General features: G+C 37.0%; 1 protein-coding gene across 3 annotated transcripts in view; it reads left to right on the top strand.

Annotated features, from left to right (window-relative positions):
* Positions 1-13,563: 13,563 nt before the first annotated feature.
* TMC1 (transmembrane channel like 1) overlaps positions 13,564-24,636 on the top strand; it is a 68,285-nt gene continuing 57,212 nt past the window's right edge. For 2 of the 3 annotated variants that reach the window (XM_026866269.1, XM_026866271.1), the window contains exon 1: positions 21,956-22,172. In XM_026866269.1, the coding sequence (XP_026722070.1) occupies positions 22,099-22,172 (74 nt within the window). In that variant the 5' untranslated portion in view covers positions 21,956-22,098. Of the gene's footprint in view, positions 13,696-21,167; positions 21,234-21,348; positions 21,722-21,955; positions 22,173-24,636 lie in introns of those variants that run through there. The other variant, XM_026866267.1, reaches the window with a different exon arrangement.

A 24,636-nucleotide genomic window follows, 5' to 3' on the forward strand; every position in this document is an offset into this window, starting at 1 on the left:
TGGCATTAAGTGGGTATATCACATGCAGTGTCATGCAGCAGACTCTGGGAAAATTGAATGATACAATGGACTGTTAAAGACTACACTGAGAGCAACGGGTAGGGGCACCTTCAAATATTGGGATACACATTTAGCAAAGGCCATCTGGTTAGTCAGAACTAGAGGATGTATCAATTGAGCTGGCTCTGCCCAATCAGAACTCTTATGTACTGTAGAAGTAGATAAATTTCCTGTAGTACACATTAAAAAAATACGCTAGGGAACAGTCTGGGTTATTCCTCCCTCAGGCAAAGGCAAACTCAGTCATGGTGTTGCTTTAGCTCAAGGACCTGGGTGCACTTGATGGGTGATTCAGAAGGATGGGGAAGTCTGACATGTACCTCAAGTATTTGATTTTGGTTTTAGGTGAGAATAGCAAATAAATTAAATTGTATAATGTCAATTGCTATTTAACCCTGCCACTGTAGGTAATCATTACTATAATTTTTGTATGCCATATCAAAATACTACAGTAAGAATCACTTAGATTAACCAAGAATGAACTTTGATAAAACCGAGCAAAGTAGTGATGAAACTAGAACACTAGTGCAACACTCCAACACTACACACCATCCTTCTGCTGCACCTGCCGCCCTGCACTGAAGCCCAGTCCTGCTCTGACAACTGAGAGGATTTTGCACCATCCTTCCTTCCCAGAGAGATTGTTATGACAGATGGAGCCCAAAATCATGGACTGAATGAACTCACAGACATTTTATAGGGATGGCCTGTAGACTGTGGGAATGATTTCTCTGTGTGTAGGTATTAAGATGGTGGTGATAACTGGGAGGTACTGGAAAGTGTGGGACCTGGGCATTATATAAATGGTGTTACACAATGACATCTTAGCTGTTGCTATGTAGCCCTTATACTACTTTAGGGATTTTTCAGTTTCCTGTGCTCTGCCATTGAACAGGTGCACAAGAAGCTGGGAAGGAGCATGGACAGGACAGCTGACCTGAACTAGCCAATGGGGTATTCCATGTCATCATCATGCTCAGAATATAAACTAGGGGGAGTTGTCTGATTGGAGCAGATTGCTGCTTGGGCATAAGTCAGCGGGTGGTGAGCAATTGCATTGTGCATCACTTGTCTTTTCTTGGGTTGTATTTATCTCTCTTCTTGTTATATTCCTTTTCATTATTATTATTATTATTATTATTATTATTATTATTATTATTATTATTACTACTACTACTACTACTACTACTACTACTACTAATTTTATTTTATTTATTAAATTGTTCTTATCTCGACCTGTGAGTTTTACTTTTTATTCCCCGTTTTCCTCCCCATCCTACTGGGAGCAGAGAGGAGTGAGCAAGCAGCTGCATGGTGCTTAGTTGCATGCTGGAGTTAAACCATGACATCCATGAAAATGGGTTTTTTTTTTTTTTTTTTTTTTCTCTCTCTCTCTTCTGCATTATATAATTGTCAATGAACTTTTGACTTTAAAAATGAAATCCAATGAAAAAGTAACCTACAAGTACAAAAGTAACTTTTGTATTAGTTTTGCTCAGTTTAAAATTCTAGTTGTGAAGGTAATCTGATATTATTTTTTGAATATTTGTCTGTCCATGCCCATTGTCCTGCCTGAGTAAATCCAGTAGGCCTTATACATACAACACAGCACTAGAAATTTGCAAGATTCACCTGGTGCATTTTATGATTTGAGCAGGGTCTACTGTGCAACTTCTTCAGATCTTTCAATATCAAATTCTGATGATATTTCATCTTACCAAAAATCAATCTTTTTTGTTGAAAATATGTCATCCATGTAATATTTTTAAAAATTAAATTATGAGGGCAAGAAAAAGGAGTGAAAACAAAAGGAGCAAAGGAGAGACCACTGTCTTGTAAGAGAATAAGCTGAAAAGAAAGTAAGAGAGAAATTTATATTAAGTTCATCATTAATTCTAACCAACTAAAACATTAAGGAAAAAATAATTCCCACAAAAGATTTTATATTTGCTCACTTCTGGATGGCATCACTTTTATAGATTCAAAACTGGTTTTCAATGTAGTGCATGTCCAAAACCAGAATAATGAAAAAGTGAATTTCAACAGTGCCCTGCCATCTGTAGGAAGACTCCCACAGACCTCTACTGCAGTCTGCTGGACCTGGTTGACAGTGGCCCTTTGTAGACTATGAGAAGGTGGCTACACTTTCTGAAGGTTTAATTTCCTTCTTGCAGAGACTCAGAAGAAAAAAAATTACATTATAGTATGGTTCGGTTAATTCCTAAAAATCACTGTGAAATAATACTAGAAGATGCAGAAGTAGAAATAAAAGAAGACACAAAAGTATTGCAGTATTCTCCTACTCATCCTGCAGCAGTGTAGCCAGGATGCAAATTCACCGGAGGAGGAATGCTGGCTGTAGCTTGTGAACTACAACCTAGCTTGTACAGATGCAGTTTTGTATCGTTAGGTCTCAAGGTGGTGATATCCCTTTGTAGCAAATGAGGAAGCAAGACCACTGAGAGGTGAGATGTTCTGCCAAGCATTTTCATATTAGATCCGAGTCTCCCAAACTTTTGTTTACTAATGCTTTTGTTTACAGTACTGAAATTGAAGACTGCTTTGTATATGGGTGATACTGAAGAGAGCAGAACATGACCCATAAATATATGTGCACATCCCCAAGTCAGACTTAAATGAAAATCCTGAATCCAAACATCATAAAAATTTTAGTGAGGCTCCAGTGTGGTAATTCATTTCATGTCTTTCCTTCTTATGACATAAGTCTGGTCTCATTTGCACAGTTTACTATAGTATGTTTTTTAGGGTATGTAGGGTTTACACCAGTGAAAATGAAATTAAGTTTCCTAGACCTTGAATGTCTGAATGTCTGAAAGATTTCTACCTTGTTTCAAACACAGACTCATTTAAATGACTTACATTCTACTCTGTGTTAGAAGGACAATTTAAGTCTGCTTTACTTGCAGAACCTTTCCAGAAAGCTCCAGGAAAAAAGCTTTGTCTTCATACCACTGCTTAGCTTCTCCATCTTAAATTCATGTATTTTGTTTACATATTCTTCATAAATAGAAAGAGATGAAAAATTAAAGGAAATTCAAGCCTTCTGCAAGACCTCGTTATTAAAAAAAAAAAAAAAAAAAAGGACATAAAATGTTTTGTAAGGGACCTTATGGAAGAAACATACTTGACAGACTAACTGATCCCCTCCATCATTTTTTTATTTAGCTGCTACATGAAGCACAAAATTAAAGAAATACTGGATTTTTTGAACGTTTTAGTGTCAGTTTCTTCACTGAAGATGTCAGAGCTCTTTGGAAGGGTTTGCTGAAGCTTGGGTCTGCTTCAGTGCTGTCTCTCCACCTCGAGGTATGTATGTGGCCAGGCACTGCAGGCTGCATCTTCGGTACACTGCTTAGGCTCATTGAGCTATTTTGGTAGAGCCAGACCACTGCTGCCCCAAGAGGAGAAAAAAACATGGTCAGCTGTAATTTTGAGCTCGTTGCTGGTAAAAGAAAACTCTTTAAAGAAGCACTACAAAAAGTTGCATCCTGTCAGAAGACAAGAAGGAATGTGCATTCAAAGCACAGCCATTCTCTATTGTTGTTGTTGTTGTTGTTGTTGTTGTTGTTGTTGTTGTTGTTTTCTAAAACACTTTCCTCTGTTAACACCTACTCTGATTTGCACATTGACTTTGATTAACTGACTTTTCCATCTTACTCAGTGGAGCAGTGAAACTTTGGTGACTCAGCATAGAGGCTGCAAGACTCAGCAGCCTGGGGACCACAAAGAACTCCAGGAACAGACTTGTATGGACTAGTATTGGAGATGTCTTGTACCTCCACCTGCTTTTGCAACATCCCTAAGAGATTCAGATTTCCTCCTGCATGTAAAAAGCAGTGCAGAGAAACCTGTAGGCATGTACAATAGCAGGTTTTATCTCTCCCTTGATAATTTCAGGCTGAGTGCTATATATTCTTGGGTGCCACCTACTGGCACTTTCCCTACGTCATATATACAGTCATACTTTTCTTACAAGCACTTTCATATTAGCCCCTTCATAATAGCTTTCACTGTGAGCTTTGGTGGTGGTGGCAATACTTTGTCAGGACTGTGGGGTAAGTTCTTCACTATGCATCCCAAACAGGACTTTTGTATCTCCCACTGCATCCAGGACCTAGACCCCCGGACATCTGCACCCAGACCGTCCACAGGAGAACACAATATATATCTTGGCACCCTAGTTATTCACTTGTAATGATTCTTCCCTCTCCTTATCCTTTCTGCTGCTTTTGAAAGTATCTTGGGATAGATTTGTTTATGCCAATGATGTTCTAGCTCTGTGACTGGGCCAAAGTTTCTAGCTCCTCTTGCTTATTCCTTACATATTTTTATATGCTTGGATGGAAATCTTCAAATGTTATGGTGAAGATGGGAGTAATAGTCATAGATTTAGAGGGATGTTACAGGTAAATAAATTTATGTGACTGATTATTAGAGGAAAACTGGACTTTAAGAAGAGAGGACAGGTGAATGGCAAGGTCAGTATATTTGAAAATACTTATTTACACCTGTTCACCTGCTTGTCTCTGTATTTATGTCTGTCTTCTCTGTATCAGTTTGTTGGTATATATTGGTCCTGTAAGGACAGGTTCACAAAACTATTTGTAGATGTTTAAGTATTACAGCCACATTTAGGGTTTTTATTCACATGCCTTCTCAATACATGGAGATAGAATTATGTTTCTAAACCCACTTTTCCTGCCAGATGGAAGAAGAGCTACTATAAAAATATATATGTTTTTGCTCCTTTTTCTAGTTTGCATCATCAAGTAGTGCATTTTGTGCATGTCAGCATCCATTTATTGTTTGAAACAATAGCCAAAGAATTGAGGTTTGCATTAACACCTGAAGTGGACTGTCTTCAGAGCATTTATCTCCTCTAGTTATCTGCAGTTTGGGTGTCATTCTGAACTTGTTTTGCTTGAGCCATACAAACACCCTGAAACAGAAGAGAACATTGTTTATGTCACTGCCATAGACCAAGAATCGTATTTTATCTCTGCCATCCAAATGTTTGATCAATTTAAATTAAACAGGTTATAGAAAGCCGGGACATAACTGATATGGTGCAAGGTTAATGTTGTTTTGTTTCATGCTCTCTTGCCTCTTCTAAGCAAAACCTCTGCTGAGTGGTCCTCTGATTTCTTAAGTAATGAGACTGTAACTTTTCTTTGACTGCTGGTTTTGTTGTGAATGGAGTTCTTGCATTAAGGTGCGACTGACTCACATTTCCATCTGCTGATAGCAGCTGAAACTGCAGTTTCTCAGAAGTCTTCACGGACTGGAGATTCTTACATCAAATCATAATCCAAATAGTTAACAAAACCTCTCTCTCTCTCTCTCTCTCTCTCTCTCTCTCTCTCTCATATCTCTCTCTCTCTGCTAGAGATATAGCATTCATCACCACTGCCCATGTTTCTAGCTTTTCATAGTTTTACAGGGATATGTTTTAAAGATACACAAAAGCTCTTTCCCAACACTTTTCCTTGTGATAGTCAGAGAATGACAGAAATAATAAACTAATTATCTTTCTCTACTTCTGAAGAAGTTAGGAGTATTAATTCAATTAATGTAATTTGACAGATATACATGTATGTGGAGAGCTGAAATTAATGGATGAGTGTTGCATCACATAATAAAAACAAGTATGCGCTAGGAAAACTCATATTCTTCCCCAGAATTTGGCCCAGTGGCCTTGGCTAGGACTGTGCAACACATCATGTTAGGCACAGTCAGTGGATCCTGAAACCTACGAGGCATTAAGAAACGCTAAGAGGCAAAGAAAAGAAAGCTCTTTTCATGCCTTGTGCTCAGCATCCTTGCCTCCTCTTGGGGATGGCTAGAAGACTGGGCCAGGGTTTGAGGCACCAGGAACATCACTAATATAAAACCTTTGATTGTGGCATCTTATCACAGCAATGCTGGAGTTGTCTCTGCTCAGGAATGCAAAGGCTGTGCTTTTTCCAAGGATCTTTCTTTGATAAATGATAACACAATAGTGCTGTGTTAGGAACAAGGACAAAGGTAGTCTGAAAAAGCTCTTGCAAAATTTCCTTTGTCTTTCAGCAACTACCAAACCTTATGTGAAGACAAGCTCATTTGCAGGTCATAATGGTGTAGTTTTCTGTAATTTTTTCAGTAGCTGATGATCTGCATTTTGTCCTTATCATAGTAATTTTAAGACAAGCTTTAGTCTCTGATTGACTTCCTGATGTTTTTTTCAAAGGATCTTAGATGTTGCAAATCATTCATTCAAGGGTGTTTAAATTTGTAGCTTTGCTTTTTAATGAGAATGTGATTGTAGGGTTTCAAACATGTATTTCAAACCTCAGTTTGTGTGTCCAGGGTTGAATGGTTCCAGTCATTTTTGGCTTGTATGTATGTGTGCATTTTTGCAGGTCTTCATGTTTTGTTTTCAAAACATTTTATGTTTTACTTAGTTTTTTCTGTGTTCTCTTGATACAAGCATATTTATTTCCCTCATCAGCTGAACTATTGAATTTGTATCTCAAGACATCAGTAATAGTGTAGGAAACTCTTAGCCTGCAGTTAACTTGTTAAAACTTCAACCCTTATATGTGTTTGCCCAGGACTGACAAATAATAAAAGTTATCGCTGTTCAGCAGCTGTTCAAGAGGTCAATAAAGAATGAATTAATAGTTTCAAAATATTTCCTAATGAAGGGATGCCTGTGTATCAAAGACTGATATTACTGACACTGATTGGCATCCATTCTGGCACACAGCTCACAAAGCTAAGGCTGAATGTGTATGGAAGTTAAAAAAAAACTTTTCACTCATATTCTCATAACAACCCTGAGGCAAATGGTTTTTATGAGAGGTTTGTCATATGGCTAGTTGAAAAGAATCTAAATAGTATGTTTGGTTTGGTTTTAATTTTTTTGTTTGTTTGTTTGTTTGTTTGTTTTTGGTTTTTTTTTTTCCCCTTCATGAAGCCTAGTACTAGGCTTTTTCCCATTATTACAATAAAGACTTCTGGTGTGTTTAGCTTGTTTGACCTTGTCTTCTGAGGATACTTATTAGCTCCTAGGAGCAGACACTAATTGGGTACATTGTAGGATTATAGGAAGTATTATTAATAATCTTTCATTCAGTGGCTGAAGGAAGAACTTGTTATTGAATCAATTGCTTGTTGCATTGTTCTTCCATGGACTCCTTTCATTTGTATTGTATTCACTTGATTTTACAGGCAATATGAAACAGAGAGGTGTGAATAGACTGGTTCCTTTGGTTAAAGGCATCATGCCCTTAGTCATTTTGCAGAATTTGCTTTTTTACCTCAGGGTTTTGTTATTTTGCAGAAGTGTCACATTCGGGATTTTACTTTCTAACTCCTGACTGTGATAGAACATGCTGGTGCTCTTTTTTGGTGCTCTTTGCACTATGATTTCCCTTGGAATTAAAAAAAAATAAAAATAAAAAAAAAAAAGGTATCATTGTTGGTTTTCCAGAATTTGCCACTTGCCATGACAGCAGAGGAACCAAAGTAGGGTACAGATGCTAGCTAGGGAATATATGGTAATTGTTATGATCCTAGTGCCTTCATGAGATATATACAGGTCTGCTCCAAGAACATGCAATGGTCAGAGTCCAAGGAGAGGAGTCCCTGAAGATAATTGCAACCTTTGAACTTCCTCTGACATATGCAGTCATGAGGAGAGTTTTGAGCTGTGCCACCTGTGCCTGCTAAGTCCTTTGCAAACAGGCTGCCTGAAAAATGCAATGAAACCGTGGAGTGAAAAGCAGTCACTGTTGAACATTATGTTCTCTCAGTGATAATGTCTTGTGCAAGTGTTATCTGATGTAGTAGAGTATATTGAAGTGGGCATGGTATTTAGGAGGACCTGATCTGTGATTTATATGTGGCATCAATAGCTGTGGAGTCATAAAGGCACAAGAGTTTAGTACATATTTCCTCAACCAGCCTGTGCAGGCTAAGACTTCTATTCACTCCTTTTTGGCTACTCCAGCTACACTTACTATAATAATAAGTGCTTCAAGAGATGTAACAACTAATGTGTTTTTTTAAACCTCATTTTAGAACAAATAAACAATAAAGGGTTGCACTAAGAAGTAGATTTGGAGTCCCTCCATTGTGTGCAGTCACAGCAAATGCAATTTTCTGAGCAGTGTGACTGTGAGTCAGCATACCAGATGCTGTGAGCAGTCAGACATACCTGTCAGTATGTGATATTGGATGTTATTAAAGAAAGGAGATGTATTAACAACCATTCAGCCATTCATTTTGGCTAGAATAAAGCCAAGAATGTGATTCTAAGCAGAATTACCTAATTCTAAGTAACATTATCATTAGAGGAAATAGATATACACGTGTCTTAGGATGCACTTCCCAAATGCTTGTGGCTACAAATTTTCAGAAATGGTCTAAAGAACAGAACATATGGTTGTGCAGAAACTCTGCTAAATATTTGCCTTTCTAATAAAAAATTGATTTAGCATTAATGAATGTTTAGGAATTTAAAGCCAGTTTTGAACTTTTAATAAAACATTCTGTTTAATGATGGAGGATAGATTCAGTGATCAAGAGCAATTTGGGTAAATTCCTCTAAATCATATATATCACCCTAGTTTCTTGTGATCCATGTTAATTGTCTAGAAAAATTTTTAAAATGTCTTCTTTATGAGAATTCTGATATTTTACCTCTGAACTTCGTGATCCTGTATACCAGGGGAGTGTAAAGCACCTAAATATAATGAAAAATGCATCCCACTGTACTTTTAGCTTAACTTCCATTTTTTTTTAGAGAAACTTGAACTGCAGTATTTCAGAAATGTCAGAAAAGCTACAGATGTCTTCATGAACAGTAATTGCAGAAGTCTGTTGGAATTTCATGTGGTTACAACTTAGCTGCTAGAATTTCTTTTCATGAGCTGCTAAGAGACTTCTACCCAAATAAGTTTTTTTCTCCAAGTAGATTTGAGCTGTTGCTATTTTCTCTGTGAATACCAGTGCAACATCAGAACAAGATAACTCATGTTATTGTTACATGACATTCCCTAATCAGTGTTCAAGAGCTGTACATGTTGACCTGGGAGTTAATATTCGAAAAGGATGCAAGCCAGCTTTTGAGATTTTCTTGTATGAAATTAATCAATTTGATTTGTTATCTGTCTATGCCTTCCCACCCTCACCAGTGTCCTCCCAGTACCAGTGTCCCCACCCTGCTCTGCTTGCACTGCTGTGGGATGGTGCCCCTCAGGGAGGTTTTGACCCCTGTCCCACCTTGGCCACCTCCTGGTGTGTCTCCTGCCACTCCCAGTCATGACTGGCCTAATCATCCACTCAGCTATGAAAAGATGTGGGATAATGAGGATGATAGGCACAGACTTACCATTTAACACACTCCAGGGTCATCTGACTCATTTGAATGCAGCACATTAGGGAAAGATTGACCTAAGTAGTAAAAAGGCATTTTTACTGGCATAGCTAGAGTGTCATGACTTCAGCTTGTTTTCATATCTACTTCCAGAACTGACTGTTTTTAACGTGTCCTTCAACAGGGCAGAATATATCTTTTCTGTGCCTCAAAACAAAATGGCATTTTACAATCCCATCCTGAAAAGTATCACCTTTCTGGCAGAAAATAATTTATTGTTTTAAGTTTTGCAGTATGTTTAGAAACTGATGGAAAATGCACCTCGAAACAGGGAAACATTCAGGGCATTCATTTGTGGTAGAAAGGGTTCACAGCTGATGTGCAGAAGTGGCAGGAAAGAAATTACAGTGGCTATTTTTTTGTGAATATGTTGTGGCACTGTAACAAGTGTTGTCTACAAGCAAAACTGATGCTTGTAAATTCACTGAGGCACTAAGGTTTGTAACAAACATAGTCATGTTATCATTCTTTGATGTCATCTTTATTTCCTTTGGATAGATTTATCTTGTTGGCAGATGTTTATCAAATGAGTTACCAATTTAACAGTATGAGGAAGGGTATGCAGACCAATACTTTCTATTTCTCCTTCATTACAGGTTTTCCCATGAATATCAGCTGTGGTAAAGGGATAATAGTGTATTTCCATGCTTATCTTTTATGTGCCATCATGCTTCAGCACTGTGAATAAATAGTAAGTTTCTCTGACAGGGAGGTACAGATTTGAAGAAAGAAACAAAAATGTGCCATGTTTGCTAACAACAGAAGCTTTTGCAGTGTTTAACAAGCTCACGTAGAACTGAGTCCAGTTCTCTGAAACTGACTGCCTTGGGGCCATTTTTGTAGTTTATTATATATTAAAACTACTCTGTGTTGTTCTGATTTTATTGCTATTAAATAGAGCTAAATTAAATTAAATTAAAGGCCTTTTCTTTGCAAGACTTGTGTGATGTAAAGAGAACCTTGTGTAAATGAAAACTGTCCGTGCTCTCTATGAAGTAATTTATATTTGTGCTAGAGAAGCAGTAGCGTGCTATGAGGTTAAATTGGTAGTTTGTCCTTATTCTCTGCTCAGTATTTGGTCTCCCAGGGTAAACAGAAACATAGAATGTAGCCCTGTGCTATGTTAACTCCAGTGGCAAGTCTGTCCTCAGAGGTTTGCACCCTCTATCTGCTTTCTGATCCTGTCTGCCCTTTCCTACATCATGTCACAATTTGACTCCCCTTTCTGTGCTAATACAATTTTTTGTGGGACTGTGCTGTAGATGGGATCACTACACTAAGCTGACTTAAGAAAATGATTATTTGATTTGATTAGTAACCCAGTTTACAGGGCAGCCCCATGAACAGTTTAAGTGGTACACCAACGAGGGCAGTGAGTAGTAAACTCTTGGAGAGAGTTAACGCCTATAGCCACAAAAGGTAACCACAAACCAGACTGGGTCTGCCTTGTCTACACTAAAAAGTTGCACTGTGGTAAAAGTATTTAACTAAATCTGATCACTTCTGAGTCAGGAGACCCTGAGAAACAAATAAAAGGGAGTGTGCAATTCACCTGTAGTGTAGCAAATGTTCACCCAGAGATCACACTCAGATTCTGTATTTTTGAATACCGCCTTTGCATCTTTGATATTTATGTAATGTCTCATCTCACGTGATGGGTTATGAGGGGGATGAATCTTTTAAATTCCCCGAGAGCCTGCGTACTGGTGGAAGAGCCGATCTATGCTCAGCAGAGCTGCAGGGCAGGCCAAGTCACCACAGTGACTCTGAGGAACAATTGTGCTGGTGACTTTATTAACTGACCACTCTAGTGAATGAATGGAGACAATCTGGCAACAATCGACTCATAGCAGTTTGGGAATGAATAAAGGCACTTTGCTGTGAGAGTATTCTCCTAATAACCCATCAATGATCAACTTATTGAAATTCAACTCCTACAAAACTTATACACATGAATATATATATATATAAGAAAGAGAGAGCAGAAAGAGAAATGAGAGAGGGAGAGGATAGGAAAAGGATATGTCACCACCCTTGGATCCTGCGTTTTACCAGAATACCCAGCTTGGTCCATAGACCAAGACCAAGATCCATAGACCATGGTGGTGGCTGGACAAAGACACATGTGGGGTGTTGCCTTGATGTAGCCTTTCTTATGCACGTGCAGTAGGTTGTTCCAGAAGTTTCTCACTTTATCTGACTTGTATCTGCACAGTTAAAGTTCTGTCTCTGGGCAAAAACAGGAGGGAGGGGGAGAGAAATGCCCCACCGCCCCACCTCCACAGAGCTCTCTCCACTTCTCCCCCACAGGGCATCCCACTGGAGTTGTTACAGACATTCTCTTTACAAAGTTTCTTGTTTACCAACAGTTTGTGACAAATGTAATTTTTGTTGGTAAGATTAATAAATCAGCTCTCAATGTATGTCCCTTTCCTTCTCATATATCCAGTCAAACATGTCAAATATGGCTAATAAACGAAAGTGAGGTATTAACTTAAATTTTGGATTAATATTTACACAGTTCCATAAAAGGTATGGTCCTGATTTGAATGCAACTGTGAAACATCTCGTTACAAATCTTTCCCTGCATCTTTCTGTGAGTACTTGCAGAATCATTAACTTGCATACCATACCATACTCATCATTCCTCCCAAGGTATTCTTCTTTCCATTATTAAAGAAGTACAGAAGTATACCAACTGAATTTTATAGAATATGATTATAATTTTTTCTGAGTTCTTAAACTCATGTTTTACTATACATGGTCTATCTATGGATTTTCAGAGATTATTTGAATGTTCTCCTGCTTTTTTTTTTTTTTTTCCTTTTTTTTTTCTTTCCCATTAGAAGTCTTTCTCAAGTATATAAATGCAGAGGAATGAGGATATTATATAATGACTAATAAGAGAATGCAGTAAAGGAAATAATAGTTCAGAAAACATGTTTTATAGTCAAAGGCACAGGGACTCTTATAATTGTATGTGTAAACTTAATCTCTTTGGGAATATTTGAAATATAGGATGTTAATGTTCTGACAGAAATAGGACTAAACACCTGGACGAGTTTTGACAGCAAACTGAATTTCAAGTCAGTCCAAACAACACCCACAAACATTTTCTGCATTTCCAAAAACCCCCCAGATGCTAAAATTTGAAAATGAAAAGGTAAGGTAGCCAGCATCACTGGGTAAACTTCCAGATAATCTTCCTGCAGACATCTGAATGACAGCTCCAAAGCAAAACAAATGGTTTTTATAGTCATGTGAGAGGATCCAGAAACCACTCAGGAGTGTTGAGAATGTAACATATTCTGCAGATGCTTACCCCTTTTTATCAATCTGGGTCACACTGAAAGAATTCCAGGTAAGGAATACTGAGGAAGCTATGAAGGAATTATCTAGTTAAATACAGATCAAGAATTATATTTTATGCTATTTGTACTGTGTTTTATTTGTAACAAGTTGTTTCAAATATTTTACTTCCAAGCCTCACCTGTCTTGTTAATTAAATTTTTGCTTTGTTTCACCATCAAGCTTGTCTGGTGTTGTAGATATAAGGGGAATCAGGGTAAAACTGGTAAAGTTAGGATGTAATATTTGCATAAAGGCAGAAGTAAGGAGTCTTAACAGAACTGCAAGGTGATGCAAATATACACCATCAGCATCCATCTCCTTTTGCTAAGATATTTAAAATCAGAGTCAAGCTGTTAAAACTATGCAATTTAAATACATCTAAGGTAAAAACTGTCTTTCATGAGAAAATACAGCATCAGAGTATGCCTGTGTGGACAATGCACAACATTCATGCTCAGTAAGGCACTGAAGCAATTAAACATTAGTGTTAGTTACTAGTGTTAGTACATTTCAGGAGAGTTTTTCTTTTTTTTCAGTAATAATAATAATAAAGAAGATGAACAATTTCCTCCATTCTTTTGACCCTAGCATGCCAACCCTAAATAGTAAACTAAACATTCATGAAAGATTAATCACTTAGGAAATTAGTATCTTCTTATATTTCAGTCAGTGAAACTTCACCAGCGCCATCCGTTCAGTGACAGACAGGACGATGTTGATGTGGTATGCTTTGTCTTGAACCACACAACGTTCGGACAATCTCTTATATAGGTAGCAGCTGGAGCAGCCCTGTGAAATAGTCATGACGCCTAAACATGAAAAGCCAACCGCCATTGAAAGAAATGGTAATTACAATTACAATTATGCATCTTAAGCACATATTCATTTTCTGCGTGTAGCTCAACAGTGTTCAAGTTTTGTGTTCTTCTTGTTGTTTTCTTCTTGTTCTTTCTAATGCAAAATCTCCCTTGTCACAATTCATTGTTTTTTTGTTCAGAAATGTAATTTACTTGGCTTTTGAAAGTAGCTGTGTAAGTTGACTAGTTGTAGCATGGCAGTGTGGCTTTACACTGGTTAGTAAATCAAAAGAATGCAACTGCATCTCTGTTACTTGTCTTATGTTTATATATGGTTTATAGGGAAGATTAAGAAAACATTTTGTGGCTACTGTAAGCTGCATAAGGGCATTGCCTCCTTTTCTTATTGCTTTCAGTATTTGGTATGAAATGTCAAACATTCTTCATATTAACAGTACTTGGATACTGGTACTGCACTGTTCTGGATGGAAGAAATGTTTTTGTAGGATGATAATGCCTAATGGCTTGTTCTGGTAAAGTGCAGCGCAACTCTTTGATAGGGGAAGTGCTTTCAGTTCTCAAGAGCAATAAAACTTTTTCCAAAATATGGATCTTTTTTGTATGGAACAGGCATGAGATTTCTTATCTTCTGCATAGAATAAAATTGGCAGGGATCTTATTCTAGGGTGGTTTCTGAATGAATTATTTAGTTCTTGCTAAATACCAGGGCTGATGTTACTAAATATTGCTTTCTATATTTTTTAATTTACACTTTTAACTTGCAATAATAATAAAATAGTTTCTGCTTCCATTGAAAAATATCAGAAGTGACAGCTTACCATTTCGGCAGAATATAACAAGTAGTTCTTTTTTTAAGACTCCATCCTATTTTCTTTCCTTTTATTGGCTGAGCACCTTCATTGTTTTTTTTCCCTCCAGTTTTTTCGTAAGTCCCTTTACTGACCAATTTAATTTTAAAGCAGTATATGTTAATGGAGTTCAACATGAGAGAACCACAGAGTTTAATGTAACATAAGGACAATACTTAGCCAGCTTGAGCAGATTTTTTATCTGAATAAGAAACAAAATGAACATGCCTATAGAACATACACATTTTTACAAGCTTTACTAATGAACAAATTCTTAGAATATCAAGGTTCTAAGTTTACCGTAAACATATGCCTTCTACTTGCAGATATCTAACTGAATTCACTTATCTTCTGATTCACTGACTTTATAATTAATTCAAAGAACAGAGGTCAGCATTCCCACAGTGAACAAAACCCACACATCTTTTAACTGGAGAAGGTTGAGAATTTTAGGTTGCAGAATCATAAACTCTGACACATTTTGCATTAAAATTTATCCTGTCCATAATTTATAATAAAATCTATTTGCCTTAATGACAGTTATAAGAATATTTGGAGATGAGATTGTGTGAGTAATTTCAAACTGTCTTGATTTAAGAAAACTTGAAAACATGGAATCTTGAAAATCCACTATGAGTAACTATGAGACAGTTTCAGGATATGTTTCTCAGTTTACTTTTGACTTAAAAATATTCCAAGGGCTGGAGTTAGTCAGCGCAGAGCTCAGGCACTAATCTAGCTGCAATTTCTTTACATTAGAATTCATTATTGCTGACGTCCTGAGAAATAATCTTGCAAAGAATAGACCACCCCAACAGTTCAGAAATGCAGGTTAGGGCCATACATTTTTGCCTTTTGATATCTTTAACTCTTGTGAAGCCCTGATTTGGCCATTCTTCTTGTTTCATAGGATGTCTTCTGCAAAATCTGTGATAGTAGAAGAGGTGTGGTTCATTAGGCTAAGTTCATCAATATGAATTCATTGTTCTAGGCTTCTCATACAGGAAAAGAAGACTTAGGGTACAAATCTTCAACGTGGATGTTTAAGTGATCAGATGGAAAGCGCCCATTATCCTCTAAACATAATAAACAGAATATGTGGTGAGCTGGTCAGCTGTAGGTATCAACCTTAAAAGAGCTGTCTTCTCACGAGGTGGTTGAAAATACAGCAGACTTCAGATTCAGTAAGAAAGTTGCATTTGTAACTTGAACTTAAACTGTTTTCTCCATATTAACATGTGTTCTACCCATGTTAACAGTACTATGAATGAATGACAGTAAGCTAAGTAAATCACACTTCAGAATCTGAAAAGGTCAGATTGGTATAATTTACTTCAGCCTCACACTTCCAAGAATGCACTGGATTCTTAATATTCTGATCCTAATACTTGCAGTAAAGACTGCAAGGAAAATTAAAAATTGCTCACTATCAAGCCAACTGTGTGATGAAGACACAATGCAAATGTGGCTTCTTGTTTTACTGCAGTAACCGATGGGTCCTGCAAGTTTTTCAGGTCTCTAGTACTGTGTAGGACTACATGGTTAGGTCTTTGGCATAGGTAGAGAAATGTGGTCTGTATCCACAGAGATCGTGTAAGACACAGTGGCCTGGAAACTTTTATCCATGCTTTCCTGATGGGGGTGAAATACTGAGGGGTTTATCACTAAACAATCTTTCTCCTTCAGGGATGGAGTCTATCATGTTAAGGTCTCAAATCTTGGATGTTGTAGTCTGTACCAATTCACTCTTGCTTTAGACTTTCTGTGAGATCTTGATATATAATTTCTAGTGTGTTTCACAGCTGTTACTTCTAGTGATATTTATCCTCACAGAAGTGTTGTGAGACACTCCCATATTTACATGATCAGAAAGAATATAATGGAAAGGTAGGTAAGTATATAGAATATTATATAACACTTCCTATTCTTTTTTACTACCCCTGACACTTCACATGTATTTTTTGTTTAATGTGATCTTGCATTGCTGACATTTCTACACATCAGGGATGTAGTTTATTAGCTCTTTAAGCTGATGTATTTCTGATACTGAAATAAGTCCACATGATCCAGTCCAGAGGAAGACACAATAATTGCTTGAGAGGCTTTATCTGTATGTGATCCATTTAAATGGCTTGACAATTAATTAATAAAGTAGAATTTTATATTGTAACATACACAAAAGATCTGATAGCATTTTTTGAATTATAGATTTCTTTGTATACCACTGAATTTTTTTTTATGGCACCAACACACAGAATTGCTTAACAGCAGTCAGTTTTACATAATAGTAATGTGAGCAGTAATATTACAACAGTGGGCCATATTTTACCGGGTAGTTCCAAGATTCATTATCCCTTTCATAGTGAAAAATCAAGGAAACTATGTCAATATAAAACAAGTTAAAAAAAAAATCCAAAACATGAAATCTGAGCAGTACCGTCTGAGAAGTTGTGTAAAACAAGTTGGGAAAATAAGGTAAGGTTACAACAGTTCCAACAATCTGATAAATGACCACCTCGTGTTAAAAAGACTCTGATGGTTTTATATTTTTTTTTCTGTTTTTAATTTCTTTACCAACCAACATGTCAACAGCTTGAGCTCTCTCCTGAGCTGTCTGATGCTATTTCTTCGTTGCAGTCTCTGACTTGCAACTATGCCTGAGCCCATATTCAGGACACCCTCCTTTAGTCTTGTTGGCTCATTTGTGCCTATAGTCTAAAACATAAAGAAGACTTCAGGTAAAATGATAGCTTGCTCAGATTACACTTTCCCTGCCCTTAGTCTAGAAAGATGAGAAAGTTTCCCTTAAACTACTCTGGAAAAAAAAAATCAGAAAGTGATTGGATTTCCTTGAGCATAAGGAGTTATGGACTATAGCTCCAAATATACCTAATGATATATGTATCATTAGGGCAGGATGCTGTATCCTAGAAGATGTAACAGCTGAGCAATAGTTTGCTCTGGGTCACATAAACTCAAGTTAACTGACTCAAAGTCTAATAACCTGATATTAGCCCTATGAATATTAATACCATGAAGAAATGAGGTCCTATCAACCATTTCTGGAACAATGAGTAATTCTAGACAGTGCTTTAGTGAGACTTAATTGATTTTAGTGGAGGATTCACTGAACTTTTCATAAGTAGGATCACATGAAGATCTGTTTAAAAAAGCAGAAGACAAGTATATTGACCTGAAAGGATTACACACAGTGATGATTTTGTTCCTGCATCAAAGACTAGTTTTTTTTTTTTTTTTTTTTTTTTTTTTTTCCATAGGATGACAATACAGTGCTTGAGGAATGCACTCTACTCTTTCTCCATGTTGTGGTTTATAGAAGAACATTTAAATTTAGTGCTAAACTGTGTTTAGATTTAGTGTCACCATGAAATGTAATTTGTGTATTGTTGAAATGCTTTTCCAATAATTCAGTAAGACATGGCACCTGGAGTGCTGAGTTATGAGCTGCCTAGCCTCTTAACTTTCCTCTTCGAAAAGTATTACAGAGTTAGTGACCTGATATAGCTTTTTAATAATGTTAAGCACAGTAATGATTACTTATCTCTATTATTGCTCAAATACCCAACCAACTAGCAACACTGTTCTTTTAATGATATGTGCAAAACCCCCAAACACAAGAAGACAGTTATTAATACAGCTTGTCTGAATTACAAGTCTCTAGAGAGAGCTGTAATGTGAGTGCAGTGTGGTGTGGTTATGTATGAATGCATGCATATATGCTGTTCAGGGCAGACTTCAGGGGTGGTAAAGCTCCTTCATCACCTGTCCTCAGTGATTTTGTTCCTTCTAAGCAGCACCAACTGCTATCACAGCTGACACAAATGAGTAACTTTTAGTTCTATCCCGAGGTTAAGCTTTTATGCTAGTGACACAGCTCATGATATAGAGTGCAAAGAAACTGGAGGATTGAAGAGTCCTCCTTGGCTTTCAGCTTCTTTTAAAAATGAATTCTAGTACACCACTTTCTGCATCATACCCTAGGACCTGGGAGAGATATCTTATTCTGTGAATACACCAGAATGAGAACTACAAGCATTCTCCATATCAATATGTTTCATCTCTATATGAGCATGGGACTGTGGAGGGAGGAATGTTCTGAAGTTCAATTTGGAGATATAATTTCAAAATTTTGCAGAAACAACTTTTGAAGGTGCACTTGTGATTGTTGGATATGTCTGTAGTACCCACTACTCTTCTAGCTGCACAATTCCATGTAATCACTGGTCATGTTTTCTAGGCTTGTTTTGTGGCAATATATGTTTCTGTTCAGTTTTATGCTTTTTCTTAATTTGTTTAAAAACTTCTTTATCACTCATGTGCCTGAGCATTTAGATGAAAAAAGGACATAAACACACAGGAGTCACTATCAGATACACTCACATCTAGTAGTATTCCCAGTACTTTCCTCAAGCAGCCTGAAATCTATTAATCTATTTTCCTGAAATGTTGAATTCAGACTAGTGCATTTCTTACATTATGCTATTAGAATTAAATGCCAGTGGCTAGCTTCTGCCCTGCTTAAGCCTCTGTGTTGCGTAGTCCATTGTCACTTTCACTATTATGTCAATATGATGTCAACTCGAGCATGATACACTTTCGCTGCTAATGTGTCTTTCGGTATAGATGATAATCCTCCACTTGTTTGCTTGTTGTATGGGCTCATCAGAATCTGTAGTGATGCCAATCTGGAACCATTAAAATGTTTTCCTGGGAATTTCTGTTTGACTGGAGGAGATCAGCAAAAGCATTAGTTGCAATAAAAGACTATGCCCTATTGTTGCATGCAAAGTATCTCTTTAGAAGTGTCTGTCTTCATCTTTGCAAGCTTTCAATAGCAACGTAATGATCTTTGTCAAATGGAGATCCTGTTACTGTCAGCAGCAGAAGGCATATGTCCAAATAGAACAAAGGAGCACTTATTTTCACATTCCACTGATGATATTGAATGATAATATTTTTGTGTAGTCTTAAAAACTTATTGTGCAGTTGCTGTGGAAATAATAGAAAATATAATTGCAATTAAATGTTTTGTGAATGGAAGTTAGACTCCCTAGATATATCCCAGTTTTGAAATGCCTGTCAAATTCTGAATCATAAGCCTTTGCCCATTATTGCACACACTGAAACAAGACAAGATTCCTTCTTGTTTGCAGCCTTACATGTTTTTCTGCTCTCGTTTGATACTTGGTAAGCTAAGAAGTTGTGCTTGATAGTTACAGAAGTCTCTAGATAATCTGTGTATAGATTTTTGATGAATCACTAGTGGCTTAATCAAATTTATAAAAGGAACTAGGAAACTAGGGAATGGGTGGAGAAATACAGAATATAAAGAAAAATTCAAAAGTATTACAGATGAGCAAAGAAGGAAGGTAACTGTAATTTCTTCTTGCCTGAAAAAGGCAACTATAAGGATCATGACATGTCACCTGTCCTGTCTGTAAGAGGAAAAATTAGACAACATACATGTGGAACATACATGAAACATACAGGAATGGAATTGCAGCTGCCTATTTCTAATCATGGTAATAGTTCTTAGTTTTCTCATTAATCTCCTGCTACCACGTATTTCTCTATATTTTGCTGATGTGTCTCAAGTGCTTTCCCACATGTGCAAACTCAAAGATGTCTCAAGAAGGCCTATTAGCTCCAGGGTTCTTAAGTATTAATTGGATTGCTTCTCAAGAAACATTGCTGGTGAATACCACTAGCAGTTTCAGGAGTGACCCATTAAGTGATATGTTCATACCAATATTTGCAGAGAGCATATTGATTAAATATTGTGATGGATATAAGGCACATGAAAGATGAGTATTTTCTTCTCTCTATATGCGTGATCCCCGTTTCAAAGTGTACCAGGCAAATGAATTGGATACTTTCCTGGTTATTGACAGGCAGTAGAGACAACATTTCTAATTGAACTTATTGAGACTGAAAAGTTTAAGCAAGAGATCCACCCAAAACCAAAGATAGTTCTGAGCAGAAATACTGCTTGCTTCTGTGAATAAGCACTCACTCTCTCTTGTCTCCAATGCTTTTATCATCTCCTGAATTGTATGACTGTGGTACAGCGTATGAGCGAGCTGGACCAACTTTTGTCACTATGCTTAAAGATTTGTTTGCTGTAACTGAGAGTAAGTCGAGAGTATGTTTCTTCTTTCTTCTGGGACTGTGCTGTTCAGTTATGCTGCAGCTAAGAAGCTTCATGTCCTCCAGTCAGTCAATCAGAAAATGATTCTTTTAATCTTCTTTAATCTCAGCCAGTGATTACTTTTCATATGTTTTAGAAAATGTTTCAGAGTTGCCTAAAAAACATTTTAATCTTCCTTGTTCTTTTCCCCAAACTGTAGGATATTTCTATGGTGTTTCTTTTTGAGGGCCCTCCTGTCCTCCATATTTCTTCCATGAGAGAGAGTTCTTTATGGCATCATTTTGGGCCTTACTTATTTGAATGCTTATTTTTCTGTCTTCATCTTATATCTTGAAAACTATTTACCATGGACCAAAAAACAGCGTTTGTGAAAGGGTGTAAGGGAGTACAGTGCAGTAATTGCAAAGAAATTATTAAAACTTGTGCATTCTTAATAACTGACCCACAATTCACATGCACTGGCCTTTGTTTTCATTCCACAGATGGCAGTGATGTTGACAACGAAGAGGGCAGTGCAACTGAGAATGAAGAAAATGTCAAAGGAACGGGTCAGTATTGTAGATTACTTTAAGGCCACACTCAGATGTTTTCTGATTATCTGTATGAATAAAAGAGGAGGAAAAGTCTCCCTCTGTTTTTTTTTTTTTTTGTCCTCCATCACAGATAAAGGGGGAAAGAGAGCAACACCAAGAACCAGAAGGGGACATGCCAGAGGGAGAACCAGGCGTGGTTGTGAGGAGGATGATGATGATGAAGATGGGACAAGGAGAGCTGGGCATCGCAGGCACAGAAACCATAGAGGACGGGGACGAGGAGCTGGAAATGAGGGCAGTGATTCTGATGGGGACCCTGCAAAAACCAGGAAGAACCAGGCAAATCAGAAATCCAAGGAAGATGGTGAAGAAGAAGATGATGAGAAAGGGGGTAAAAGTGGAAAAGGCAAAAATGAGAAGAAACAGGACAAAAAGCCTGATAAGAAAGGGAAAAAAGAGAAGGCCAACAAGAAGAAAAAAGACAAAAAGAAATCAGGATCTGGGTAATTCAGTAAATTAATTTTAAAAAATATAAAACCATAATTAACTTATATAAAACCTGCTTTCATTTATAGCTGTAAAATACTGAGAGTCATTATCACTTCCTTACTCATTGCAGCCCAAATAGAGCTGCATAAATACTTTTTTTTCCTGCAGTGAGGAAATGCTGGCTGAGTGAAATGAAAACATTCTACAGAGTCATATCCACTTCAGTGGAACAAAGTCAGGGGTTTGTCACAGGTTCAGGGTGGGACCTCAGGAAATGTCCAGCCAAGTCCTTCTGGGACTACTGATGCTGTGAGGTTTAGGTCAAATCTGGTCAAGCAGAACAGGAACTCAAACCAGGGTTACTGTATTTGTAGTTAAATATCCTAGGTTTATGAGCCATTCTCTGGAGAAAAGGAGTGAAAGTGACAGAGGAGGGGAGAAAATGACACAGAGGGTTGATAACAGGTGAGATCTCTCTTGCTTTTTCCATTCCCAAAACTAAAATCCCCCGAATACCAAGGTCTGATAACCCTCCAAAAACCCAAGGTCTAGTTTTATTTCCAGTGCAGAACTAAAGTTTTGACACTTGTCACAGGATCAAGTTCTTGTTTCCCAGCGAGGTTTGAACCAGCTTTTTATAAAAGATCAGTGCCAAAGTTTCAAGAACGCAGAACCAAGAACTGAGATGTGATTTTTCTGTCAGTCTCCCACTCCCCCTGAAATATTATTGTTCATTTTTCCAAAGCTTTTAATGCAACCTGGGGTCTTTGGAAGACCCCACTGACATGAAGCATTTCAGAAAATGATTTTGTATTTTTCTGCCATCCTGGCATTCTGTTGCTCCCTCTCCCTTCTTGTGCTCTTAAAAGGAAACACCCCCTGGGAATGTTGTATAATGGAGCAAATGGAGCAAATGGAGCTAGACATGCTTATCTCAGTAGAGAGGGAGAGTTTCCCCTTCCCCCATTCAGCCCTTGTGACTGCTGTTTGTGTTCTCAAAGGCATCACTTGGGAGTACAACAGAGTCAGAGGAAAGAAAAAAATAGTGAGACACGCTGTTGCATTAATTTGTCCATGATCCCATTTCAATATAATTCTACTTCATTTCCTTTCCCTACAAAAGTGCCTAAAATCTTTCTTTGTGCTGGTTTTCAACTGTGGTGCAAATTATACTCTCCGTAATTTCCTGTACTCCTATAGCAACAGTCCTGCATGTGTCAGTCCGTGTTCTTTGTTTATTATTGTCTTCCATTGTAAACATTTACTGAGTGATAATTAAAAAAAGACCACTGAAAATATAAAACTGAATGAGGGCACAAGGTTTGTTGTTTTCTTCCAAAGTACTTAACATTAAAATACATATGATTGGGTGAAATAATTAAAAGTTGCTGCTTGGATCAAGATGTTTTTCTTGAAGTAGTAAGCATAACATCTGAGGAAAAACTGAGGATGCTGTGCAAGATACCTCAGGAACATTATGTTTTTAGATTTTTAAGACCAGTTCACATGATTACAGAGTAATAAATATAGTAATATTTTTTAAAGAAAAACACAATTAATGTAAAACCAAATGAAACTAGGCTGGTGATCAGTTCAGTTGTGATTTAGATAAAGGATTTACAAACCTTTAAGACAAAGAGAAGGGTGGCAGCATAGAAATATAACCTGTCTAGCAAGTCCATGAGAATCTGTCACAAAAAAAAGTTATGTACTGTTTAAACGTATATCTTGCTTATATAGTTTTTTAAATTGTCAAGATATTTCATCTTAAAAAAGTATGATAAGGGTAAAATAAGAAGTTGAGAAAGAAAAAAATTAAAAAAATCCCTGAGTCAAAAAGTAAAATTTAATGTGATATTATTCCACAGGGAGTTAATATTGTATTTGCTGTTGTCACTCTGTATTTCCCTAAATTCTCCATATATTGCCCCTTTTGACTAGGTGACAGTACAAGTCAGTAGAATCTGCTGCTGTTACCTTCTTCCTCCCCTCTACTTTTCATCTAAATCAGGAAAACCTCTTTATGTCCTAATTATTCTACATAAAGGACATAAGAAAATCTTAGATGAACTCTGTTGATTTTTAATTTATTTATTTATTTTTTTTTAAAAACTTGTTTACTTTGATCTCTGCTAGTTTTTAGAGTGAGTTTCACAGAGTAATTCTATGGTGAGTTTTGAAAGGAGTGATTCCTGGGTGAGTTTTAAATCTTCTGCTTTTAGATGCTATCGGTTGTTGATGTGGCTGATTGTTATCTGTGAATGAGGGTGTGAGGAGAGCCTGCTCTGTTCTGTTCATATTCATAATCCCAAAAATATTCACGATAAATTACTCCTTATTGTCTTACTGTGAAGATCTATGATGTTCCTAGGTTGAAAAGATATTTTGTTGTTTACAGGCTTGTCTAATTGTGACTGATTTGTCTTAGAAACCTTATACAGTCACTTGAGCTACAAATCCTCAGAGAGGGAATTTCAATTTCTGCCTAGATTGTGCAATTTCTGTTTTTACTGTATAGCTCTATATGTGAGCAAATCAACTAATTTTTAGTAGGATTACTCAAGAATATAAAGTTTATACAGAAGTCCAGATGTACATGGAAGATTAAGGCAGCACAGGCACTGCAACTTTTTACTAGCAGAAAGATTGCTGAAACCTAGGAAGAAATGGAGTCAAATTTATTCACTCTTCACTCTAAAAGTCTTACCAATATTTTCCCCAAAAACATCCAAGCTCCAAGAAAACATTTTCATCTTATTTTTACAGCTAGAAAATGGCTTTTACAAAAATCATGAGAAAAGTAGATTACATATGTATAGAGGAGATGAAACGAAAACCAAAACACAGATGTATAATATGGGTATAAAGCCAAAACCCAGGTGAATAGTATGAGCAGGTTCCTTATGTGTGTGATTTAAGGAAGCACCAT

This window comes from Athene cunicularia (assembly GCF_003259725.1).
Source record: "Athene cunicularia isolate RWA chromosome Z unlocalized genomic scaffold, athCun1 chrZ_part2, whole genome shotgun sequence".
In the NCBI taxonomy this organism is placed as follows: domain Eukaryota; kingdom Metazoa; phylum Chordata; class Aves; order Strigiformes; family Strigidae; genus Athene; species Athene cunicularia.